The sequence below is a fragment of the Prionailurus bengalensis genome, chromosome B3 (assembly GCF_016509475.1).
Source record: "Prionailurus bengalensis isolate Pbe53 chromosome B3, Fcat_Pben_1.1_paternal_pri, whole genome shotgun sequence".
In the NCBI taxonomy this organism is placed as follows: domain Eukaryota; kingdom Metazoa; phylum Chordata; class Mammalia; order Carnivora; family Felidae; genus Prionailurus; species Prionailurus bengalensis.
In genome coordinates, this window is record NC_057355.1 from 144,913,323 (window position 1) to 144,933,327 (window position 20,005).

Below are 20,005 nucleotides of genomic sequence, written 5' to 3' on the forward strand. Positions count from 1 at the left end.
CCATCTACTCTGGTAAGGGTCCATTTATCTTTCTTAAAAGGCATTCGTTTTTCCACGAGTGCCCTTCCCCCGCTTCTCTTCTCCTATTAAGATGGTATATAGGTCCCACGTCTAACTTTCTCTATGAGTCACATTTTTATGTGAATTCCGTAGGTACATTAATAAAAATGCATGATTAAATTTTGTCTTTTCTTTTGTTAATCCGTCTTTTGTCACCTTAATTCACAGGCCCCTAAGGACTGAACCTAAGAGCATAGAAGAAAAATCTCCTCTCCCCCAACAGGCTCAAAAACATGATGAAATGGAGTACTCTGTTCTAAATGAAGAGGGCAGTTCTTGGCTTAGGGGTCAGAGAGGACCTTTCTGACATCTGAGGATGTGAGAACGAGAAGGTCTTATTTCAAAGTTAAAGAAAGAAGGATTAAGGAATTGAAACAAATTCCACAAATTTGATCTCTCCTCTGGCCACTCCTTAGTGAGGCTATTAATGAATTGTTAGAACACTGTTGGGAGCTTAGTGAATCCAGCGTGAGTATTGACTATGATGATGATGACCGCGTGGAGAGAAAAATGATCAGAAAGTCTACCAGAACCTTCGCGGACATCAGCCTGGCTCCCCAGGCTCCCCCCTTTTATGGGCATCAAGGCACTCATCATATTATACCGTAAACGCCAGTTTCCTCCTCCTCCTGCTGCTGCCTGGACTGTATGCAGAGGGCAGGACGGTCCCAAGGCAAGCACGGTGACTTACCCAGCAGATGCTTAATAACTGTTGACCAATGGCCCTACTGTCCTCTCTGGGGAGGGGAGCTGAGAAACACACATACACGAGCAGCTACAAGACTGGATGGGAAGGATGCACAGAGCCAGTAGAGTGAAGAGGAGGGGGAATGGAAAGGTTGGGCTGAAGAAGAGGGAGTGGTAGAGCTATGATGGCTGGGACTGAAGTGTGGGGGTGGGGAGGTCCTTCCTTCCTTCCTTCCTTCCTTCCTTCCTTCCTTCCTTCCTTCCTTCCTTCGGTCACATTCATCCATGCATCATTCATTCCCTGATCTGAGCTGGCGCTTGTGCTGAGCACTGTGTAATACATCATCTTGGCCCCTAAGGTGCATCCAGTATGGGTGGATGTATCGACCTGGGAACAATTGAGGGCGCACATTTGTTACAAATGCGCACCTCAGGGGCGCCTGGCTGCCTCGGGTGGTGGAGCTGCGACTCTTGATCTTCGGGCGGTGAGGTCAAGCCCCAGGTTGGGTGTGGAGCCTATTTAAAAAAATAAAATACGGGCGCCTGGGTGGCTCAGTCGTTATCCGCTCAGGTCACGATCTCAGGATTCAGGAGATTGAGCCCTGCCTCTGGTTCTTCACGCTGACAGCCCAGAGCCTGCTTGGGATCGTCTCTCCCCCTCTCTCTGCCCCTCCCCCGCCCGCGCCCTCTTTCTGTCTCAAAATAAATAAACATTTAAAAATAAATAAAATAAAACTCATTATTTTAAAAAAGGGGAGCACACTTTGGATCCCCTGCTGGATCTATATTAAGCAGAACGTGGGACTAATGCACTCTAGTGCACATGACGTCGAGAACTTTTGGATAGTGTGAACTTTTGGACAGGCTAAGGGGCTCTGGAACTCCGGAGACCTCCGCCTGGGAGGCCCTGGATAGCTCCTGGAGGAGCGACACCTGAAAATTAAATACATCAGTGACAAGGGAGAGGAAAATCAGGCCCATTCTGTCCTTGGCGAAGCGGCGACGGGGCGGAGCCAACCCAGGCCCCGCCCACCGCCCGGCTTGACCAGTTGCGGTCGCCTTCCAAGGTGTCTTGGCCTGCGGGGCACTCGTAGTCCCCCGCTCTTCCCAGGTGACGCACATTTGAGCCGCCGTCGCTCGGCGACGCGGGTTCGAGTCCCGGTCTCGGCGGCCATGGCGGACGCGGAGCCGGAGGCCGAGGACGGCAGCGAGGATGGGGGCGGCGGCGGGGGCGGCCAGGCTCCCCCCGGCCCCGGCGGCAGCGCCTCGCGCGTGGCCCCGCTGGACCCCGAGCAGCTGCGGCGGGTCCTGGAGCAGGTGACGAAGGCGCAGCCGCCGGCCGAACGGCCGCCGCCGCCGCCGCCCTTCGTCCCGCAGGACGCGGCGCGACGGCTGCGGGACGCGGCGCAGCAGGCCGCCTTGCAGCGGGGCCCCGGCGCCCAGCCCCCGCGCCCGCCGCGCCTGCTGCCGCCCCAGGTGAGGCGCCGGGAGGGACGTGGGGAAACCGAGGCCCGGAGCGGGGCCGGGCAGCGGCGCGGCAGGAGAGGCGGCGTCCTCTCCTCGGCGTCTCGCGCCCGAGAGCTCCGGGAGGCCCACACTGAGCGGTCACCGCGCCAGCGTCTGCAGCTCCTGCGACGCGCCTGCTGGGCCGCGGTCCCGCCTTCGAGAGCTGCCCGCGGCCTCCGTGCCGCCCGGCCCCTCGCGCAGGCCTGCGTCCGTTCACTCGGCGTCCGTCGAGCGCTCGCTGGCTTCCAGGCGCTGGCCTCGGCGCAAGCGCGGCCTCGCACACCCTCCGTGCAGGGCGAGAGGCAGAGACGCGGCGGGGGCGGGGGACGCTGCTTTAGAGCGAGGAGCCCTCAGGCCTGACGCCGGAGCCGAGGCGTGGACGGATGAAAAGGAACCAGTGGGGAGGGCGGCGACTGCCAACTCGGGGGCTTGGGGCAGAACTGAGCACACAGTAGAGCGGTCTGGGGCGGGACTTGGCACCCTGGGGGGTCGTGCCCGGATTTGTAGCCGGTGCCCGGCACGGCGCCTGCCGCGCGCTGAACGAGGGAGATACGTGAGAGCACTCCGCATGCGACACCCCGTCATTTGGCCGCGTTACTACCTCCTGGGGCCCGCAGCTCTTGGTTACTGGGGGAGTGGAGACCAGAGCCTGCTCATCCAAGCCCAGGGGGTCAGGGGGAGCTCCTGCAGCCAGAGGTCCTTCCTGTCGTCTGTAAAGCCACATCCCCTTTCAGAACTGGGGTTGCACGTGACACTAGCGCTTCTCGGCCCAGAGTTGCCAGAGAGATGCCGCTTCCACTAGGAGACAGAGAGAGAGGATAGAATCAACAGTCTTCGTTGTTTTTTGTTTGTTTTGTTTTGTTTTCTTAACCGAGTGATTTTGGCCGCCGGGAGTTGTACCGGGTTGGGGGTCAGGACTGGACAGGTGTCTCGCCAAAGTTTGAGAAGACAGCTATGAATCTGCCCAAACTCCTTCCTAGAGGTGTGACCTTGAGTAACCCAACCTCTTTGGGCTTTGGTTCCCTTATTCACATTGGATGAGCTTTCTAGCTCGGACTCCCACACAGGCGGAGTCAGAAGGGCGACGGTGGCTGCTGTTTGGGTGGCTCAGTCTGTTAAGTGTCCGGCTTCCGCTCAGGTCATGATCTCCCGGTCGTTGAGTTCCACAGCCCGGAGCCTGGAGCCTGCTTCAGATTCTGTGTCTCCCTCTCTCTCTGCCTGCTCCTCCCCCCAAATAAAGAAACATTAAAAAAAGAGAGAGACGGGTGATGGTGGCTGCTGTGTACAGAGCGTCTACTCCATGCCTGGCACCACAGGGGGCTTACTTCCGGGCAAGTGCACAGAAGTGTTCGTATCAGCACTTTACAGATAAGGAACAAGCTCCGAGAGGCGGGGTGACTTTGCCCAGGGTTCTCCCACTCCAGCACCTGTTGAAGGTGACCCCAGCTCTTTGGGTTTGGTGTGGCAGCTTGAAGAGTCCAAAAGTGACATTTCCCGTCAAATGCAAGCGACCTTAATCAGCATTAAGCAGCACGACCGTATTCTGTGGCTGATCTAATTGGGATGACATAAATTCTGCCCGCACTCACAATAATGTAAGTTGGCTGTCGAGTCAGCCCCAGCTGTGCCACGGGGGCCACCGAGGCAAACCACGTGTGTTCCTTGCACCCAAGGAGGTTATGATCTAACCAATGAGGGAAAACGTGACTCAGGTAACTTCTCATCGAGGTCGGAAAACTAGAGATAAAGGACCGATGCACTTAGAGAAAGGGAGAACTGATTTTGGGCTGAGGGGATCAGAAATGACTTAGTTGAAGAGATGGAAGTGTGGGTCCCAGTTGAAAATATGGAAGGGGACAGGCAGTGTTGGGGGGAGGGCGGAGTGTGCATTTAGAGGACCCCGGTCTCGTGGTTCTCTGCGGGGAGGGTGGTGCGGATCGGAAGGCACAGACCCAGTGGACGCACTCCCGTGGGTCGGATTTGGGCTCGCATCCCTCCCATGCTCCCCGTTCCTGCACCACAGAAACACTCCCAATTTCTTCCAATATGCTGTGCCCTTTTTCATGCGTCTGTGCATTCGCTCATTTTTTCCTTGCACGTCAGACTACCTGTCCACCTGGCCAAAATTCCATCCGGCCTTCTCGGGTCTCTTCTGGGAAGCCAGACCCTCCCCCACGCCCCCACCAGGCTGTTCCTGCCTCCTGCCTCTCGTATCGCACCTGCTGCCCCGTGGTGTCATTGTTTCCTGTCTGCATTCCTTAGGGAACCTAGTCTGCCTTCCAGATCAGCAGTGGAGCTTTTCAAAGTACAGATTGCGGGGTGGGAGGTCCTGACTCGGCAGGTCTGCAGGTGACTGAGGCATGGTGGGGGGGGGGGGGGAACTGCCCTCTTCCTCAGTGAGGCTAGGACTTGGCTAATGTTTTTTGTTTTTTTTTTTTTCTAACTGAAGTATAGTTGACATACAGTATTATATTAGCTTCAGGTGTACAAGGTCACGATTCCAGAAGCCTGGGCATTATTCAGTGTTTACCACAGTAAGTGCAGTCACCATCTGGCACCGTACAATGTGATTACAACGTTATCGACTACACTTCCTACGCTGTGCTCTTCACCTCCATGACTTACTTATTTTATAACTGGAAGTTTATACCTCTTAATCCCCTTCACCTATGTCACCCACCCCCTCACCCACATTGGCCTGCTTCTGTGTAGGTGTTGGCACACGGAGATACCTTGTACAAGTTTGCTGAGTGAAATAAACATATACCAAAGTATCAAGCATGATACCCACCTGGTAAACTCGTGGGGAGCCGATTTAAAAATTAGACCAGTTTTGCCACTGAAGTATTCCTAAAACAGTAGGATTTGGGGTGTGTGTGTGTGTGTGTGTGTGTGTGTGTGTGTGTGTTTAACGGCATTATCTGGTCATATCCTAAGAGCTTAGACATTCTAAATGGTAGTAAGTGAAACAACTGTGATTATTAAAAGATAGTTGTCATTTGATTCACAGGTGGCCCAGGACTGGCCCTCAGGGGCCTCAGGGCACCAGCTGTGTACCTAGTGGATTGTGTCTGCTGTTTGTGGTACATGTGGAACACACACACAGACACATGTACTCCCGCGTGGTTTCGGTGGGAGTTTTCATTCTGCTCCGTGTGACGCTTGTATTGACCCCCCACTTGGTGTGGGGTCGAGTCCAAAGAGGGCCTGTTGGTGGCCCCAAATCAGTGGTTCTTGGCTGGGGGCACTTGGCAGTGTCTGGAGACATTTTTGTCCCAAGAGAGGGCGTGCTACCGGCATCTAGTAGGTGGAGGCAGGGACACTGCTCAACATCCTGCAGTCACAGGATGGCCACCACAATAAAGAATTAATGGTCTGAAATGTCACTTGTGCCCAGGCTGGGAAAACCTGCTCTGGATGATGAGGTTCATCTTTCTTTCCTCTCTGGAGAAGGATACTGATTCTTTCTTTCTTTCTTTCTTTCTTTCTTTCTTTCTTTCTTTCTTTCTTTCTTTCTTCCTTTCTTTAATTTTTTAAAATTTTAATTTATTTTTTAGAGAGAGCACAAGTGGGGGAGGGGCAGAGAGAGAGGGAGACACAGAATCCGAAGCAGGTTCCAGGCTCTGAGCTGTCAGCACAGAGCCCGACGCGGGGTTCGAACCCACAATCCATGAGATCATGACCTAAGCCAAAGTTGGACGCTCAACTGACTGAGCCGCCCAGGCTCCCTGATGCTGATCGTTTTTGCAGCGTGAGGCCATGAGCCTTGTGTCTTGCTGCCTCCCCTGAGCCCATGACAGGTGTATACCTAACATTGTGTCTGGCACATAGTAACTGCTCAGTCATTATCTGTGGAATATTGTCGAGGGCAGCCCTCCCCTTCGGTGGGCGGTTTGCTCTTGCAGACCGTGCTGCCTTGACCCTCCCAAGACCTACATCGTTGTACCTATGCCAGTGTTTCTTATGGAACCCAAGAAGCAGAATTGCCACATCAGGAAGTCCATGCACTGAACGCTTTCTTAGATGTTAAAAAGTTGTTGAAGATAGCATCCCGCTCCCAGGTATGTGCCCTGGAGAAACTCACACACGTGCACACAGACACCCACGAAGGTTACACGCAGACAAGAGCGCGAGGTTAGGGACACTTGCCCGTCAACGGGAGAGTGTTCTCAGACTGCAGAGGAAATGAGAGCTACACACCGCGGTGTGGATGAATTTCACAAGCCGGACAGGAAGTAACACACCTGAAAACGCTGCACCCGCTTGCAGCAGGTCATGTACGCTTACGTGAAGTTTAAAAACACGCCAAAACCGAAGTGCATATTTTGGGGGGTAGCTCCGTAGGTAATATAAAAATGCGTGTGAATGACAAATAGCCCTCAGGAAGGCACGCAGGCTGGGAGAACAGCACAGAGCTTCACCTCAGAGGGAAGTGCTGCATGTTTTAAGGCAGGTGGTGGGAACCTGTGTCACATTGCTCCTTATGGCTTTTTTGTTTCTAGGATTTCATGAAAAATTGAAAAAGAAAAAAAAAAAGAGCATATGTATTAAACCGAATCCGGGTTAGAGTACTAAGAATTCCAAGTAAATACAAACCTACTGTAAAGAAGGATATTTCTTATTAGTTCATGAAATCAATTTAGTAGATTGTGACTACATTTATTTAGTTATTTATTTATTTATTAAATGTTTATTTTTGAGAGAGAGAGAGAGAGCCCATGAGCAAGCAGAGGAGGGTCAGAGAGAGAGGGAAACACAGAATCTGAACAGACTCCAGGCTCTGAGCTGTCAGCACAGACCCCCATGCAGGGCTCAAACTCATGAACCAGGAGGTCATGATCTGAGCCAAAGTCAGACACTTAACTGAGCCACCCAGGCGCCCCTTGACTAGTATTTTTTTAAAAAACAACATAGGAGGGGCGCCTGGGTGGCTCAGTCGGTTAAGCGTCCGACTTCGCTCAGGTCATGATCTCACGGTCTGTGGGTTCGAGCCCCGCGTCGGGCTCTGTGCTGACAGCTCAGAGCCTGGAGCCCATTTTGGATTCTGTGTCTCCCTCTCTCTGCCCCTCCCCTGTTCATGCTCTGTCTCTCTCTGTCTCAAAAATAAATAAACAAAAAACAATGTAGGATAGATCCTATCAGAAGGCATTTGTATAGATATGTTAAGTGGTTTCATGAACTTTTAATTTGTTTATGCAAATATTTCCACATGCACATATGGATGTGAGGTCAAGTGTATCACTAGAAACAGTACAGGTACGTTAAATAGACTCACATATAAGATGGATTTTATAATTTAGAAACACGTGTGATAATACAATTGAGAGCAAAATTGTAGAACCGTTGATAAGCCTAACGCTTTTCTCTTTCTCTCCTTAAGCAACTGGAAGCCATTTGTGTCAAGGTAATATCTGCAGAAATGACAGACCAGGAAAGGCCGACGCCCCCACTGGCCACCCTCCAGCCCAGGACAGCCGGGCTGAGCCAGCCGCCCAGGGGGGCGCCCGGCGTGCTGGGGCTCCGGGCACAGCCGCGCTTCCCGAGTAACTCCCCTCCGATTCGGGTGTTTGTACAGAGGCCACTGCCCGCCCTGCAGCTGGTGGCTCCGCAAGGACCGGGCGCCACGCCGGCCCCTCCGTCAGCGTCTGACCCACCGGCGGTGACATCTGTTTCACCCGGTTCAGCGAATTTCTTTATTTCCAGCTTGCACACAAAACACACGGAGAAGCTAAAAAAATCTTTAAAAGTGAAGACGCGTTCTGGACGGATATCTCGACCGCCCAAGTATAAAGTCAAAGATTATAAGTTCATCAAGACGGAGGACCTGGCTGACGGTCGCTTGTCAGATTCTGACGATTACTCAGAGCTGAGTGTGGAAGACGACGATGACCAGAGGGGAAAGCGGGCGCTGTTTGACCTGTCGAGCTGTTCCCTGAGGCCCAAGACTTTCAAGTGTCAGACGTGTGAGAAGTCCTACATAGGAAAAGGGGGCCTGGCCCGGCATCTTAAACTCAATCCAGGCCACGGCCACCCAGAACCGGAGGTGTCTCTGTCTGAGAAGGCCAACGGGAGCACGACCCGAGGCTGCGCCGAGGGCAGGACGGCTAGCCTACCGTCCCCGGGGCTGCGCACGTCAGCTCTTCTGGGTGAGGAAGGGGCCCAGTCACCACCGTGTGGCCTGCAGGTAATGTTTCTACTGGTGACCGTGTCCTTCCTGCCCATCCCGAAGTGAGGCTTTATGGTATCTGATGGGGGTTCAGGTGAAGGCTCAAGTAGGTCCAAGGTCACGGCAGGGGCTCTGAGACACCCCCGCCCCCCCCCCCCCCCCGCCCCCGGTCTGTACGGCCGCCCGACCAGCAAGGCACCGTGCACCCTCTGTGTGGGGTACTCGCCAGCCTCATTGGGCGTGTTCGAGGGGAACATAGCCGCAAATTCTCTAGCTCTGGTCAGCGACGCGAGCCGCAGAGCACTCCTGTCTTGCTGCTGAAGTCACAGCGGGCCCTGAGAAAGGTCTCAGTTGGGAGCGGTGGTCCCGGGGCGCTTCCTGGAGTGTCAGCAGCGAGCGACATGCCGTCTTCGCGTCTTGCCCCTTTGGAAACTCACAAGCAGACAAGGCAGGTCGAAGCCACTCTGACTTTGCACCACCACGCCACAGTTGAGGGACAGCGATTTCAGGTTCCTAAACGTGTCCTGCGCCCTCGCGTGCCGCATACGAGCGGTCAGGTATTTACGCAATGCGGACGGATCACTTGAACGAACGGCAGACCTCTGTGGTCACCCTCACCTGCTTCGCTTGAACCTCCCTGCTTCCTTCTCCTTTGACTTGTGTTGGCTTTTATTTGTGTCTGTGCTTCTGGCTAGGCAATTATATTTGCAGTTCCTGAAATGTTAGACAAACCAGCACTGGAACCGACTCGGCCGTCGCTGGGAGTTTGTGATTTTAGTGACTCGGAAGATGTTGTTAACGAGAGCCTGTCTGCTCCGGCCACCTCATTCCCTGCAGCGGGACGGGGGTTCCTGAAGGAGGGGTGAGGCTGGTGGCCGCTTTGGCTTACAGATGGGTTCCTCGGGGCCTGAACAGATCTTGTCTGGGCCCGGCTTATCTGTACTGAGGTCTAGTGGCAGGAACCACGGAACAGCCCCGTGTGAGGATTCAGAAGTACTCTCTCCCCTGTAGCGTTAGCCTGAGTACTAGTAACACGGACACCAACAATATACTGTTGATTGCACGCCTCCTTGAGGCGGGAGGGTTGTAAGTCTTCTCCATCCTGTGAGAGCCCCGAAAGTCAGGTGCAAGACAAGTGCATGGGGCTCAGAGGATGGTGGGCATCCCGTCGGGGCACACCTAGGACTCTGCCAGGTGGGAACGAGACTGAGGTTGAGGTCTTCTGACTTCAAAGCCCACACTGTAGGCTGCCTTGTTGGGGAAGGTTCTGCACTCCTCATGGCTGGTAAAACCCCAACTTTTGAGAAACCTCTCTACCTTTCTTTTTTCTTTTTAATATTTATTTATTTTTGAGAGAAAGAGAGAGAACGTGTGAGCAGGGAGGGGGAGAGAGAGAGAGGGAGGATTGCAAGCAGGCTCCTCACTGTCAGGGCAGATACTGACTCGGGGCTCAAACTCACGAACTGAGATCGTGACTTGAGCCGAAATCAAGCGTCAGACGCTCAACCGACTGAGCCACCCAGGTGCCCCTCTCTCTCTACTTTCTGAAGTTGAAATGGGACCACGGTGACTTATAGTTCGTCATCCAAACCAGGACATTCTGAGAGTGAGAGGGGCACTATTCACAATTCCAAGGGACAACAGGTGTGTGCGGGAGTGTCTCGGGTTGACCGGCACGTCCTACTCCCTCCAGTGATGAAATGCGACCCCACGGCAGAAGCAGCGTGTAGATTCCAGAGTCCCCGAGTGCATGCACCGAGTGCCTGGCCTCGGGCATGGTGGCTGTCCAGACTGCGTGGGAGGGGTGCCTCCAGCTGCTGCGGTGGGGAGGGACACGCAGGCCTGTGTCTCTCCTGTCCTTTCCCGTGAGCAGACTCACGGCACCTAGGGCCACAGACAGACCTGGCGTTGCTCCTGCAGCTCCACTAGTGAAGACGTAGAGGGAAAATTCTGTAAGAGTTCAGGGGACTTACTTTGTGCCGGCTGCCACGTGAAGTGTGTTCCTTGAGTCCATTTAAGGTTCCAGCAGTCCTGGGAGATGCAGGTGCACTGTTCCCGTTTTCAGAGGGGGGTTGGCACCGAGTGAGGAAGTAGCTGGCGTCAGATCCAAGAGTCTGTCCAAAAGCCGTGCAAATCCACGAGACAGAGAGTAGACTAGCAGCTCCCAGGGCCTGGGGGCAGGGAAGAATGAATGATGCTGACGGGTACAGGGGTTCTTTTGCAGGGGGGAGTATGAACATGTTTTGGGATTAGATGGTGGTGATGGTTACACACCCTTGTCAGCGCATGAAAATCTGAACTATAGATGTTCAAAGTATGAGTGTCATGGTATTCGAAATATACCTGATAAAAAATAATACAATTTTTAAAAGTCACGCGTAAGGTATGAATGACCGAACTTCAGGTTCAGTTTTAAGATGACGGTGGTGTCAGAGAAGTCTCCTGTTTCATTTTGGGCAACATCCAGGGTTACGGCTGGCCAACCCAGACTTACCGGCTGGCTAATACCAGATGTCGCAACAAGGAACTCTGTTGGGAAAGTTTAAGGTGCGTCGATTATAGTTAATGTGTCTTGATAATGCAGAGAAGAAATAATTTCTCAAGTTCTTTGCTTTTGACGTGACACTGTTTGGCTCTAGGGTTGTCACTATGGCGTATAAAGTATGATTCTTTCATTTCTGTTTTGGGCGCGTAACGCTCTCTAGAATAGCCAGTCTGTAGAAGTCGAAGACGCCTTGGTGTCTGAACCAGAAGATGGAAATTATTCGGCCTTCGTGGGATCAGAGAGACACCCAGGCCCTAGACGAATCGAGTTCGCAGCAGCCCCTGCAGAGGCCAGCGAGGCCGTCCTTGGGCGAGGCGGAGCCGCTCACCCGCGTGGGCACGCCGGTGCCTGTGTGGCAGGTGCACAGAGCGCCTCGGCGGCCAGAGCCCGGCTCAAGGAGGTGCGTGGCTCTTAGACCCTGTTCTCGAAACCCGTGTCTTTGGCATGGCGTGTGGCAATCCGCTGGTAGGTTTCTGAGTCAAAAGTAAAACACCCAGAGCAACGAAATAGTTCGCCTGAAACGTATTTGGACGAAGTGTGTAATAACTTCAGGAACAGTGTTACCTGAAATAATTCTAGGTTTACCGGTTTGGAATAACAAGAGGGCTTTCGGGCTGCCTGCCGTTACACGTTTGGGAATGATCGTAAGCTATGTTTTCATATAAGCAGTTGAGGAAACAGGCAGTTTCTATTTTTCTGTACAAAATTTTAAGGTACAAAATCATGTTTCAGGTTTTGAACCCTGGAATCTCCATTCCAGTCCCTTGAAAGTAAGCTTGGTGAATTTAAGGGGACTGATTTAGAAAAGTGGGACCCTAAATTCATCCCGACTGTCTTTGGCTCGGAGGCATTTATTTGCCTGGTAACGGCCAGCTGCGTGTCTTAAAGAAGTGAACAGGAGCAAAGAGAGTGTGAAGTAGTGAGTGAGCGAGACAGCTGCTCTCAGAGTGGCCACCAGGGAACCAGGGCCTCCAGAGTCACACACAAGGGGACGAGAGGTTCTCGGTGAGGAAGCTTTCCTAGAAAGCGTCATGAGCTTACATATTCTGGCTGGAAGTTTAAACCCAGTGACTTCGCTTTCCTCTCATTGGGCTTGTCGATTGATCCTGGATGACAGATTTTAGGAGCAGGAGGGAAGGTGGTCCTCGACTCGATTCAGTCATTAACACTTGAAATACCGCCATCTATTGAGCACTGTGCACAGCAGCTCGGCCACGCTCCCCGCCCTGCCCCGGTGCTAAGTTCCAGGTTTACTTCATTTCATTGGTTCCATAATCATTATCTCCACCTAACAGACGACGAACCCGAATGGTTCGTGAGCTCCCTGTGCCTCTTAAGACTTCCTGTCTCTGAGACTGGTCCCTTCCCCGCCCACGTCATTGCCGCCCTGGGTGACCTCCTCCGTCTGGTTTCTCAGGCCATCCTCCCTCGCGGACACCACGTACTTCCTGTACCTGCTAATTCACTTGGCTCCTGAGCCTCAGCGCTCCCACGGGGCGGCCCGGCCTGTACCTCCCCCGCCCTCCCCTTCCAAGGGGAGCCCCCAAGCCCGCTTCCTGTCTAACTTGCCCGGGGGTCTGCCCTGCACCCAACTGGGAACCCACAGTCATTCATGCTCCTCCCCTAGTCCTGAGGACTGTGCCCTCCCCACACCCCTCTCCCCACACCCCCCACCCCTGCATTCACCTCGGGGCCTCCTCTTCTTTGGCCTGTCCTTTGGCGGTGGTCTCCCAACCGCAGGCTGCCCCACGCTTGTTTGCATTTTCATCTCGGGCACTAGTTGGTGCCCCCGGAGAGCAGGGAACACCGTTCCTTCTCCAGGACCTGGTACCCCCTCTAAGCTCAGCCGTCCCAGGGGAGTCAAACTTTGATTCCAGAATTGGCCACAGACTTTGTTAACGGATCAACGAGTGAGATCGTTAACAAACAGAATGTTAGAGAGTCGCTTAATCACTGCGATTTGGGGGAACTTTAGGTCTTTTATACTCTTCGGCGCCAACTTTTTGGCTGCTGGGGATTATTTTGGGGCTTTTGAAGCTGTTAAATGCTTTCTTCTGGCAGTTTCTCCAGCAGTGTGACCGAGAGGCTCTCGTGGACCTGGTGCTGCCTCAGCTGGCTCAGGTGGTGACCGTGTACGAGTTTCTTCTGATGAAGGTGAGTCTCCTGAGCGTGTCTAGAGGACGCACGGCCTATTTGAAGTTATTTTGAAAGACATCCTTCGCATTTGTTTTAGAACGAGCCGGGCCGTTTGGAATCGTGTCCCTCCTCCGGGACAGAGCTGAGGGGAGCCTGCCGGCCCCACTGGTGCCTGCTCGGCCAGGTCTCCCAGAGGCTGCTCAAGGACCCCCTTGCCTGTTTTAACCTCATGTGGGAGGCAAGAAGGTGGTGGCAGCAAAGCAGGGCCGGCCCCCAGCCCCCGTCACCTTCCTCTCGGGCACCTCCTCCCTGGTGAGCCCACTCTGACTCGGAGAGGCGCCAGCACAGCTCCCGGGAGGAGTGAAGGCCCGGGCCCTTCCTGCCTTGCCAGCCGGTCCCCAGGACCTTTCGGTCTCCCCTTCCTGCGACCCCTTCTTCGGGGCTCCGGCCCACAGTCCCCCTGCGGCTGTCACCCTGGAGGTGGTCTGCTCTGTGGCCCCGTCCGGGGCCGGGCACATGTGGGCTGTCACTGGCGAGCGGAGGAGATGATGGTCCACGGCCGGCCTGACAAGCTCATATCCTTCCCGCCTCCAAGCCCCTGTATTTGTCATTTCGTTGCCTCTGGTTTAAACATTTCTTGTCACCTTTATCTTCACAAAGGTTGAGACAGGTCATCTAGCAAAACCTTTGTTCCCAGCTGTGTATAAGGAATTTGAAGAGTTGCATAAAAGGGTTAAGAAAATGTGCCAAGATTACCTCAGTGGTTCTGGTCTGTGTTCCCAGGAGCCTCTGGAAATAAGCAACGACAAGGTAACAGTCTCACCTGGGAAAAAAGTTTTGCCTTTAGATTTGCTCAAAGAAGGATATCCGTGTAAAGAGGAGAATGTTGTTATTTTTACTTATTTATTTTTTTTAAAGTAACCTCTATGCCCAATGTGGGGCTGGAACTCATGACCCCGAGGTCGGGAGTCGCTTGCTCCACTGACTGAGCCAGACAGGCACCCCTGAGGAGCCTGTTTTCAGTAGTGACATCTTCATAGTCCACTGCTTTTCAGCTCTTTTTCCCACCAAATGACTGTTTTATTTTAGTTTATTTATTTTGAGAGAGAGAGAGAGCGCGCGTGTGGGAGGGGCAGAGAGAGAGAGAGAGAGAGAGAGAGAGAGAGAGAGAGAGAAAGAGAATCCTAAGCCAAATGCGGGGCTCGAACTCATGAACCATGACATCATGACCTGAGCTGAAATCAAGAGTTGGAAGCTTAACCAACCAACTGAGGCTGCTGGGCGCCCGACATTTTTTTTAATGTTTATTTTTTGAGAGAGACAGAGTGTGAGTAGGGGAGGAACAGAGAGAGAGGGAGACACAGAATCTGAAGCAGGCTCCAGGCTCTAGGCTCTGAGCTGTCAGTACAAGCCCGACACAGAGCTCGAACTCATAAACAGTGAGATCATGACCTGAGCTGAAGTCGGCCACTTAACTGACTGAACCACTCAGGCACCCCCCCTCCCCCCACATTTTTTTTAATATAAAAGCAAACGGTGCTTGTTTCAGAAAACTCAGGAATGCGGACGGGCTGACTGAACCTTGAAAGGTCCAGAACAGTCTCACTCAGTGGTGACTGCAGTGCTTACTGCGGGCTGGGGGACGGTGACCATAGATCCCGTCCGTGGCTGTTTAGACACAGTTCTCATTCCCCTGTCATTGTCTCCATCAAGTTGCCTCTGGCTGTACTGGGTCCTGGGTCCTGGGTAGAAATCTGGTTTGAACTGATGTGGTTTTACTTGTTTGGGATAAAACCCTTTGCTGGGCTTAGCGTGCCCCACGTGGCCACATCATTCAGGGGTCCGTGCCGGCCAGGCCCCCAGGTCTCAGGCCCACCTTGAAATGGAGCACTGAGTGATGCCATGCTTTTAAGTAATGCTTGTTTATTTAAAAGCATACTTGTACAATGGTAGCTGGGCCACACTCGTGTCTCAGAGACTGTCTCTAAACTACTGAAAATACTTGCAGGTTTAGAGAAGGAAAATGTGGGGCAGCGGGGGCGGGAACCTGCTGGTGGGCGGTGAAGGTTAAATGGATCATTGTGTTGGGGTCAATCATGGGAGGGGTCTTTCTGGGTCAGGGCAGTCCTTACTGCTGGAGGGGGTAGTTTCGGTTCCCATCAGGGTACGCTTTGCCCTCAGGGTCTGCTGCCTGAGCCAGGGGACCCTGGAAAGGAGAGCCCCACTAGTGCGTCTGAGGGCAGGAAGGGGCAGCCACAGCCCTCTTTCACAACCATAAGGAACACTTGGGCCGTGTTGCTTCAGCTGCTCTTAAGATTTCATTCACCTGGTCATGGGTCTGCCCCCCTTCCCCTGTTCTTAGGGTTAGCGTCACGCAGACTAGGTTACTTCCGTAGCAAGAAGTCTTGATCCACACTCTGACAGAACGAGGGTTGTTTTGTTTTTGTTCTTTTTTTTGGGGGGGGGGAGGGGTTTGGTCATTAGTTTTATACAAATGCAACATTTATTTAGTAAAGCTTATGTATTTATTTAGAGAGAGAGAGAGTATGTGCTGGCAGAGGAGGGGCAGAGAGAGGGAGAGAGAGAATCGCAGGTGGGTTCCGTGCTGTCAGTGCAGAGCCCGACGTGAGGCTCGAACCCACCAACTGTGAGCTCGGGACCTGGGCCGAAATCAAGAGTCGGATGCATAACCGACTGAGCCATCCAGGCGCCCCAAGAGTCACGTGTTTTTTAAACTGTGAGCTCGGCAGGTGTGGGTGTCCTCCTGTCACAGGGCGGACTGGACACACACAGCTGCTGTGCACGCCTGTCAGGACCCACACTCGCAGGCAGTTCAGGCCGAGCCACGGCCTCCTAGGGGCACAGACCGTGGCTTAGCTTGCAAGGGGACACAGACAGGCTGGGAGGCACTGAACTCGAGGGGCTGCCTGTCCTCTGCTCAGACCTTGATCTGCTGCCCCTCCTTCCCTGCCTCCTCCCCTCCTGCTCCGTGGTCCCTTCCTGTGTTCACGTGTAAACAGTGACAGCTGTTGCTTCACAGAATGCCCCCAGGGCAGCTGCAGCCCCCTCACAGGACCAGGAAGATTCCGGGAGCACAGAAGCCGGGGCCCCACATGACCCTCAGACTCCCAGACCCTCACCCTGTCCACTGCCTGCAAGAGGAGATATCGTTCTGGAATGGGTGGGATTGTTTTCTGCCGGTTCCAGTGGAAATCAAAAACAGGAGAACAGGAGGCGAGCAGTCACTCCGGTGTCCGATGCCGTCTGACTGCCGACGACACTGAGGACAGCGTAGTGAATTAAAAAAGAAAAACCCCTTTGGGGTCTGCTCTGCACCGTGCTAACACAGAACCTTCTGGTTCTGATAGGACCCGTTTTCTCCCCAGCTGTTCCACGGAACTTCTCACGTGTCTTTGTTTCTCCCGTCGTTCGGGCGGCCCCTCTCGGACGCGCCTCGGCCCTGCCATTACTGTCGACGTGCTGCTGAGCGCAGCTCCTCTCTGTCGCCCTCCCTCCTCAGGTGGCCGAGTCTTTAGGAATCACAGAATTCCTGAGGAGGCGGGAAGCGCGCACAGAGTGCGTCCCAGCGCAGCGCACCAGCGGGGACACGGGCCGGGACCCCCGGGCCGAGCTGGAGGAGGCCGGCCAGCAGAAGCGGGGAAACGAGGTGGGTGCCGTCGAAGGGGGTGCGGTGCCGAGTTTCGGCGCTTTGACTGCAGCCCACGGCGCTGTCTTCCGGGGAGGAGCGGTGCGAGCCTGCCCGCTCCCTCCTAGGCTCAGCTCCCTGGGTGTCCTCTTCGCAGACTGCGGACGGGGCGCCGGCCTGGGTGAAGAAGACCAGAAGAGACCCTCTGCCCCAGGACACCACTGACGGCGGAGCCCCAGCCGCCAACCAGGGTAAAGCGCTCCCCGTGGTGTGCGCCCCGCGCCTCCCAGGCCTGCTTCTCACTCCCGGGTGCCCCTGTGGCCGGATTGAAGAGAACCTGGTTTCTCTCAAGTCTTATCCCCACCTCCCGGGGTCCTGTGGTTCTCTCTCGTTCCCTGTAACTCTCGAGGTCTGTGAGGCTCTCTCGAATCCCTTATTGAAACGAAGAGCCCATGTCTGGGGCCTGGCTGTAAGTGCCGGCTGAGGTTTAACCCTGGAAACAAGCCCTCCTCTGGTCTTTATTCTGTTCGAACCAGAACCTCTCAACCAGACCCCGAGCCTACAGCGCACTGAGAATGGTTCTGCTGCTTCCTAAAACTGCCCGATACCCTGCTTGACCCTCAAGTCTCCAATGGAAAGAGGCATTCTGCTCTTTAGAACTTACGACTGAATTCTGCCGCAGGGGAGGGCAGCTTTATTCAGGGAGAGCAGTGGAAACCCGGGCCCCTGTTGGCCACACGGCTCCCCTCACCTGACTAATCAGTATCGCCTCTGAACTTCACCCACACTTGGAAGCTGCCAGTCCCGAGTAGCAAGGAGAGTTTACGTGTCCACGCGTTCTGCCAGGAAGTTAATCTGGACCTGCTGGTCTTGGATAGCGAGCGCAGTGAGCAGGCCGTGTCACGGCACGTGGACGCTTACCTGTTTCTCTTGAACTGTTTAGGTCCTGCCCCTCCAGCGAGCGGGAACGCCCCTCACCGTCCGGAAGGAAGCCACACGGCGCCGGTGTCTGGTCGAGCGGGCCGGCAGCTGCAGGCATTTGCTGACCCCGAGGCCAAGAGCGGGTGTGGGGCTCCTGCTCTCTCGTGCGAGAACGTCAGTGGGCTGAGTCTGTGTCCTCAGTCAGGAGAGCCCGGGACGCACACACAGGGGTGCGGGCCAGCCCTCCCTGGAGAGAATGCTCAGGAACGCTCCGCAGACTGGAACGGAACTGGAAACAGCCTGGGCAGCGGGGATCTCTGCAGGACCCTGATGTTCCCTGGAGGGGTGGCATCCCTGCCGCCTTCCGGGCCTGGAGACCTTGAGAGGCATGGCTGCCTCTGGAAAGGCCCACGGTCTGGCCCCAGCGACGTCCTGTTTCCAGAGGCTGCCGGCCCTCTGCTGGAGAGGGTTTTGTCTGTGGACGTGGGGCCAGCTGACTGCGTCCCCAGGACCGTGCCCGAGCCGGGGCCTCAGCCGGCCCAGGCTGGGTCGCTGCCCACCGATGGTGGCCAGGGAAGCCATGCAGGGGGTGTGGACCACTTCCCCGCGGGGCCTGAGGCGCACGCTGACCAGAGAGAACTGGAGAGCATTGTTGCTGCTGGAGAAGCCGTGGCTTTTGAAATCACCAATGGGTGCCATGAATTTTTGTCTCAGGGACAGGAACAGATATTTATTCAGACTTCCGATGGCTTGATCTTGTCCCATCCGGGTTCCGTGGTGTCCGGGGAGGAAGATGTTGTCATAGTGGCCGGTATGGAGGGGCCTGCCCTGCAGACAGCCCCCCCGGAAGGGGTCCCTCTAGAAACCACGGAGGCAGAGCCCTCACAGTGAAGCAGAGCCGGACCTCAGTCCTGGACGTGTGTGTGTTTTATCCAAAGAAGGTCTATGTGAAGTAATGTGTATTTTTCTACTGTGAATACAGACACAAATGAACATCTTATTTATAAAGAATGATGTCTTTTTACTTGACTGTCTGTCTACCTTCTTCTGTATCTTGCTTGCCTTCGTGCTGATGGCAGAGCGATCCCCTGACGCAGCCAGCCTTAGAGACGACCCACAGTTAGCACCACGACACTGTTACTTGCCACCTTGCTCCCCCAGAACCATGTCCCCTTCTCTCCTGGGTGATGTGCTGCTTTCCCGCCACATCTGGGTTTATTAAGGAACTAAGTTCGCCATCCTGCCCCCACCCCCGGGAAGTAGGAAAGAAAATCGTTTCTGCTTGTACTTAATGCATGAGGGGCCCACCGCAGGGGGCAGCTGAGGTCAGAGCCCCAGTCCTCTGGGGTCTCGCTCACAAAGTCACCTGTTAAGGTCTCTTCTCTTTTGAATGTTTTCCTTGGCTTTGTTCTGCGGAGCGAAAAAGGAAGGTGATTTGTCCACCTTCAGACGGCACAGGTGTCCTCTCCCCCAGGGAGACTGTCAGGAGGGACCCCGAGCAGGCAGTGCCGGGGATCCGGGCTATCCCCCACCCCCGGGCCCTGCTGTGCAGACGCGGGCCTCGTCCCCAGCCATCTATCTTCCTGTCTTCTCGCTTGATCTCAGAGCCGGTTTGACAGAGAAGGGCGGTGTCCCAGGACACAGCAGCCAGCAACGAGCAAGCCACGGTATGTCCTGCGGCCTCGAGCGTTTCTCAGGAGCCCGGAGCGAGTCCCGTCCTGGGGCCCTGGAGTGGGGACCGAGCCTCCTGCCTGGGAATCGTTCAGAACCCTCGTCAGGCACCTAATGCAACAGACTGAGTCCAACCTGGCCCCGTGGTCCGTGGTCTGGACCCAGGCCCTTTAAATACAAATTTAGTTTCAATTTATAGGATATTACGGAACATCCCAGCACATCTTAATTTCACCATTGTGGATGTGCTACTATAAGTGGATGGTAAATTTAACTAATGGAGTTAAACATCCTCATTCCGCTGAACAGAGCTGGAAACACAGGGGCCCTGGCAGTATGCTCATTAATTTTTTTTTAAGTTTATTTTGAGAGAGAAAACCGGGCAGTGGGAGAGGGAGGAGGCAGAGGGAGAGGGAGACCGAGGATCTGAAGCAGGCTGTGTGCTGTCAGCAGCGAGCCCGATGCGGGGCTTGAACCCACGGACCTCCAGGTCATGACCTGAGCCCCCCAGGTCCCCCAGGATGCTCATTAATTTTTTTTTCAATATATGAAATTTATTGTCAAATTGGTTTCCATACAACACCCAGTGCTTATCCCAAAAGGTGCCCTCCTCAATACCCATCACCCACCCTCCCCTCCCTCCCACCCTCCATCAACCCTCAGTTTG

At 54.5% G+C, this 20,005-nt stretch overlaps 1 protein-coding gene across 1 annotated transcript; it reads left to right on the forward strand.

Moving 5' to 3' along the window:
* The first annotated feature begins 1,882 nt into the window (after positions 1 to 1,882).
* Positions 1,883 to 18,696, forward strand: ZNF839 (zinc finger protein 839). The gene is made up of 8 exons (XM_043557054.1): positions 1,883 to 2,223; positions 7,634 to 8,437; positions 11,125 to 11,364; positions 13,026 to 13,118; positions 13,761 to 13,910; positions 16,621 to 16,767; positions 16,904 to 16,997; positions 17,690 to 18,696. The coding sequence occupies exons 1-8, from the start codon at positions 1,921 to 1,923 to the stop codon at positions 18,556 to 18,558; spliced, it is 2,700 nt and encodes an 899-aa protein (XP_043412989.1). The 5' UTR covers positions 1,883 to 1,920; the 3' UTR covers positions 18,559 to 18,696.
* Positions 18,697 to 20,005: the final 1,309 nt, after the last annotated feature.

Excerpts from the sequence above, each read along its gene's own strand:
- ZNF839 (XM_043557054.1), top strand. The coding sequence starts at position 1,921 with ATGGCGGACGCGGAGCCGGAGGCCGAGGACGGCAGCGAGGATGGGGGC. Across the intron at positions 8,438-11,124 it reads CACCACCGTGTGGCCTGCAG|AATAGCCAGTCTGTAGAAGT; the intron begins GTAATGTTTCTA and ends AACGCTCTCTAG. Across the intron at positions 16,768-16,903 it reads AGCAGAAGCGGGGAAACGAG|ACTGCGGACGGGGCGCCGGC; the intron begins GTGGGTGCCGTC and ends TCCTCTTCGCAG.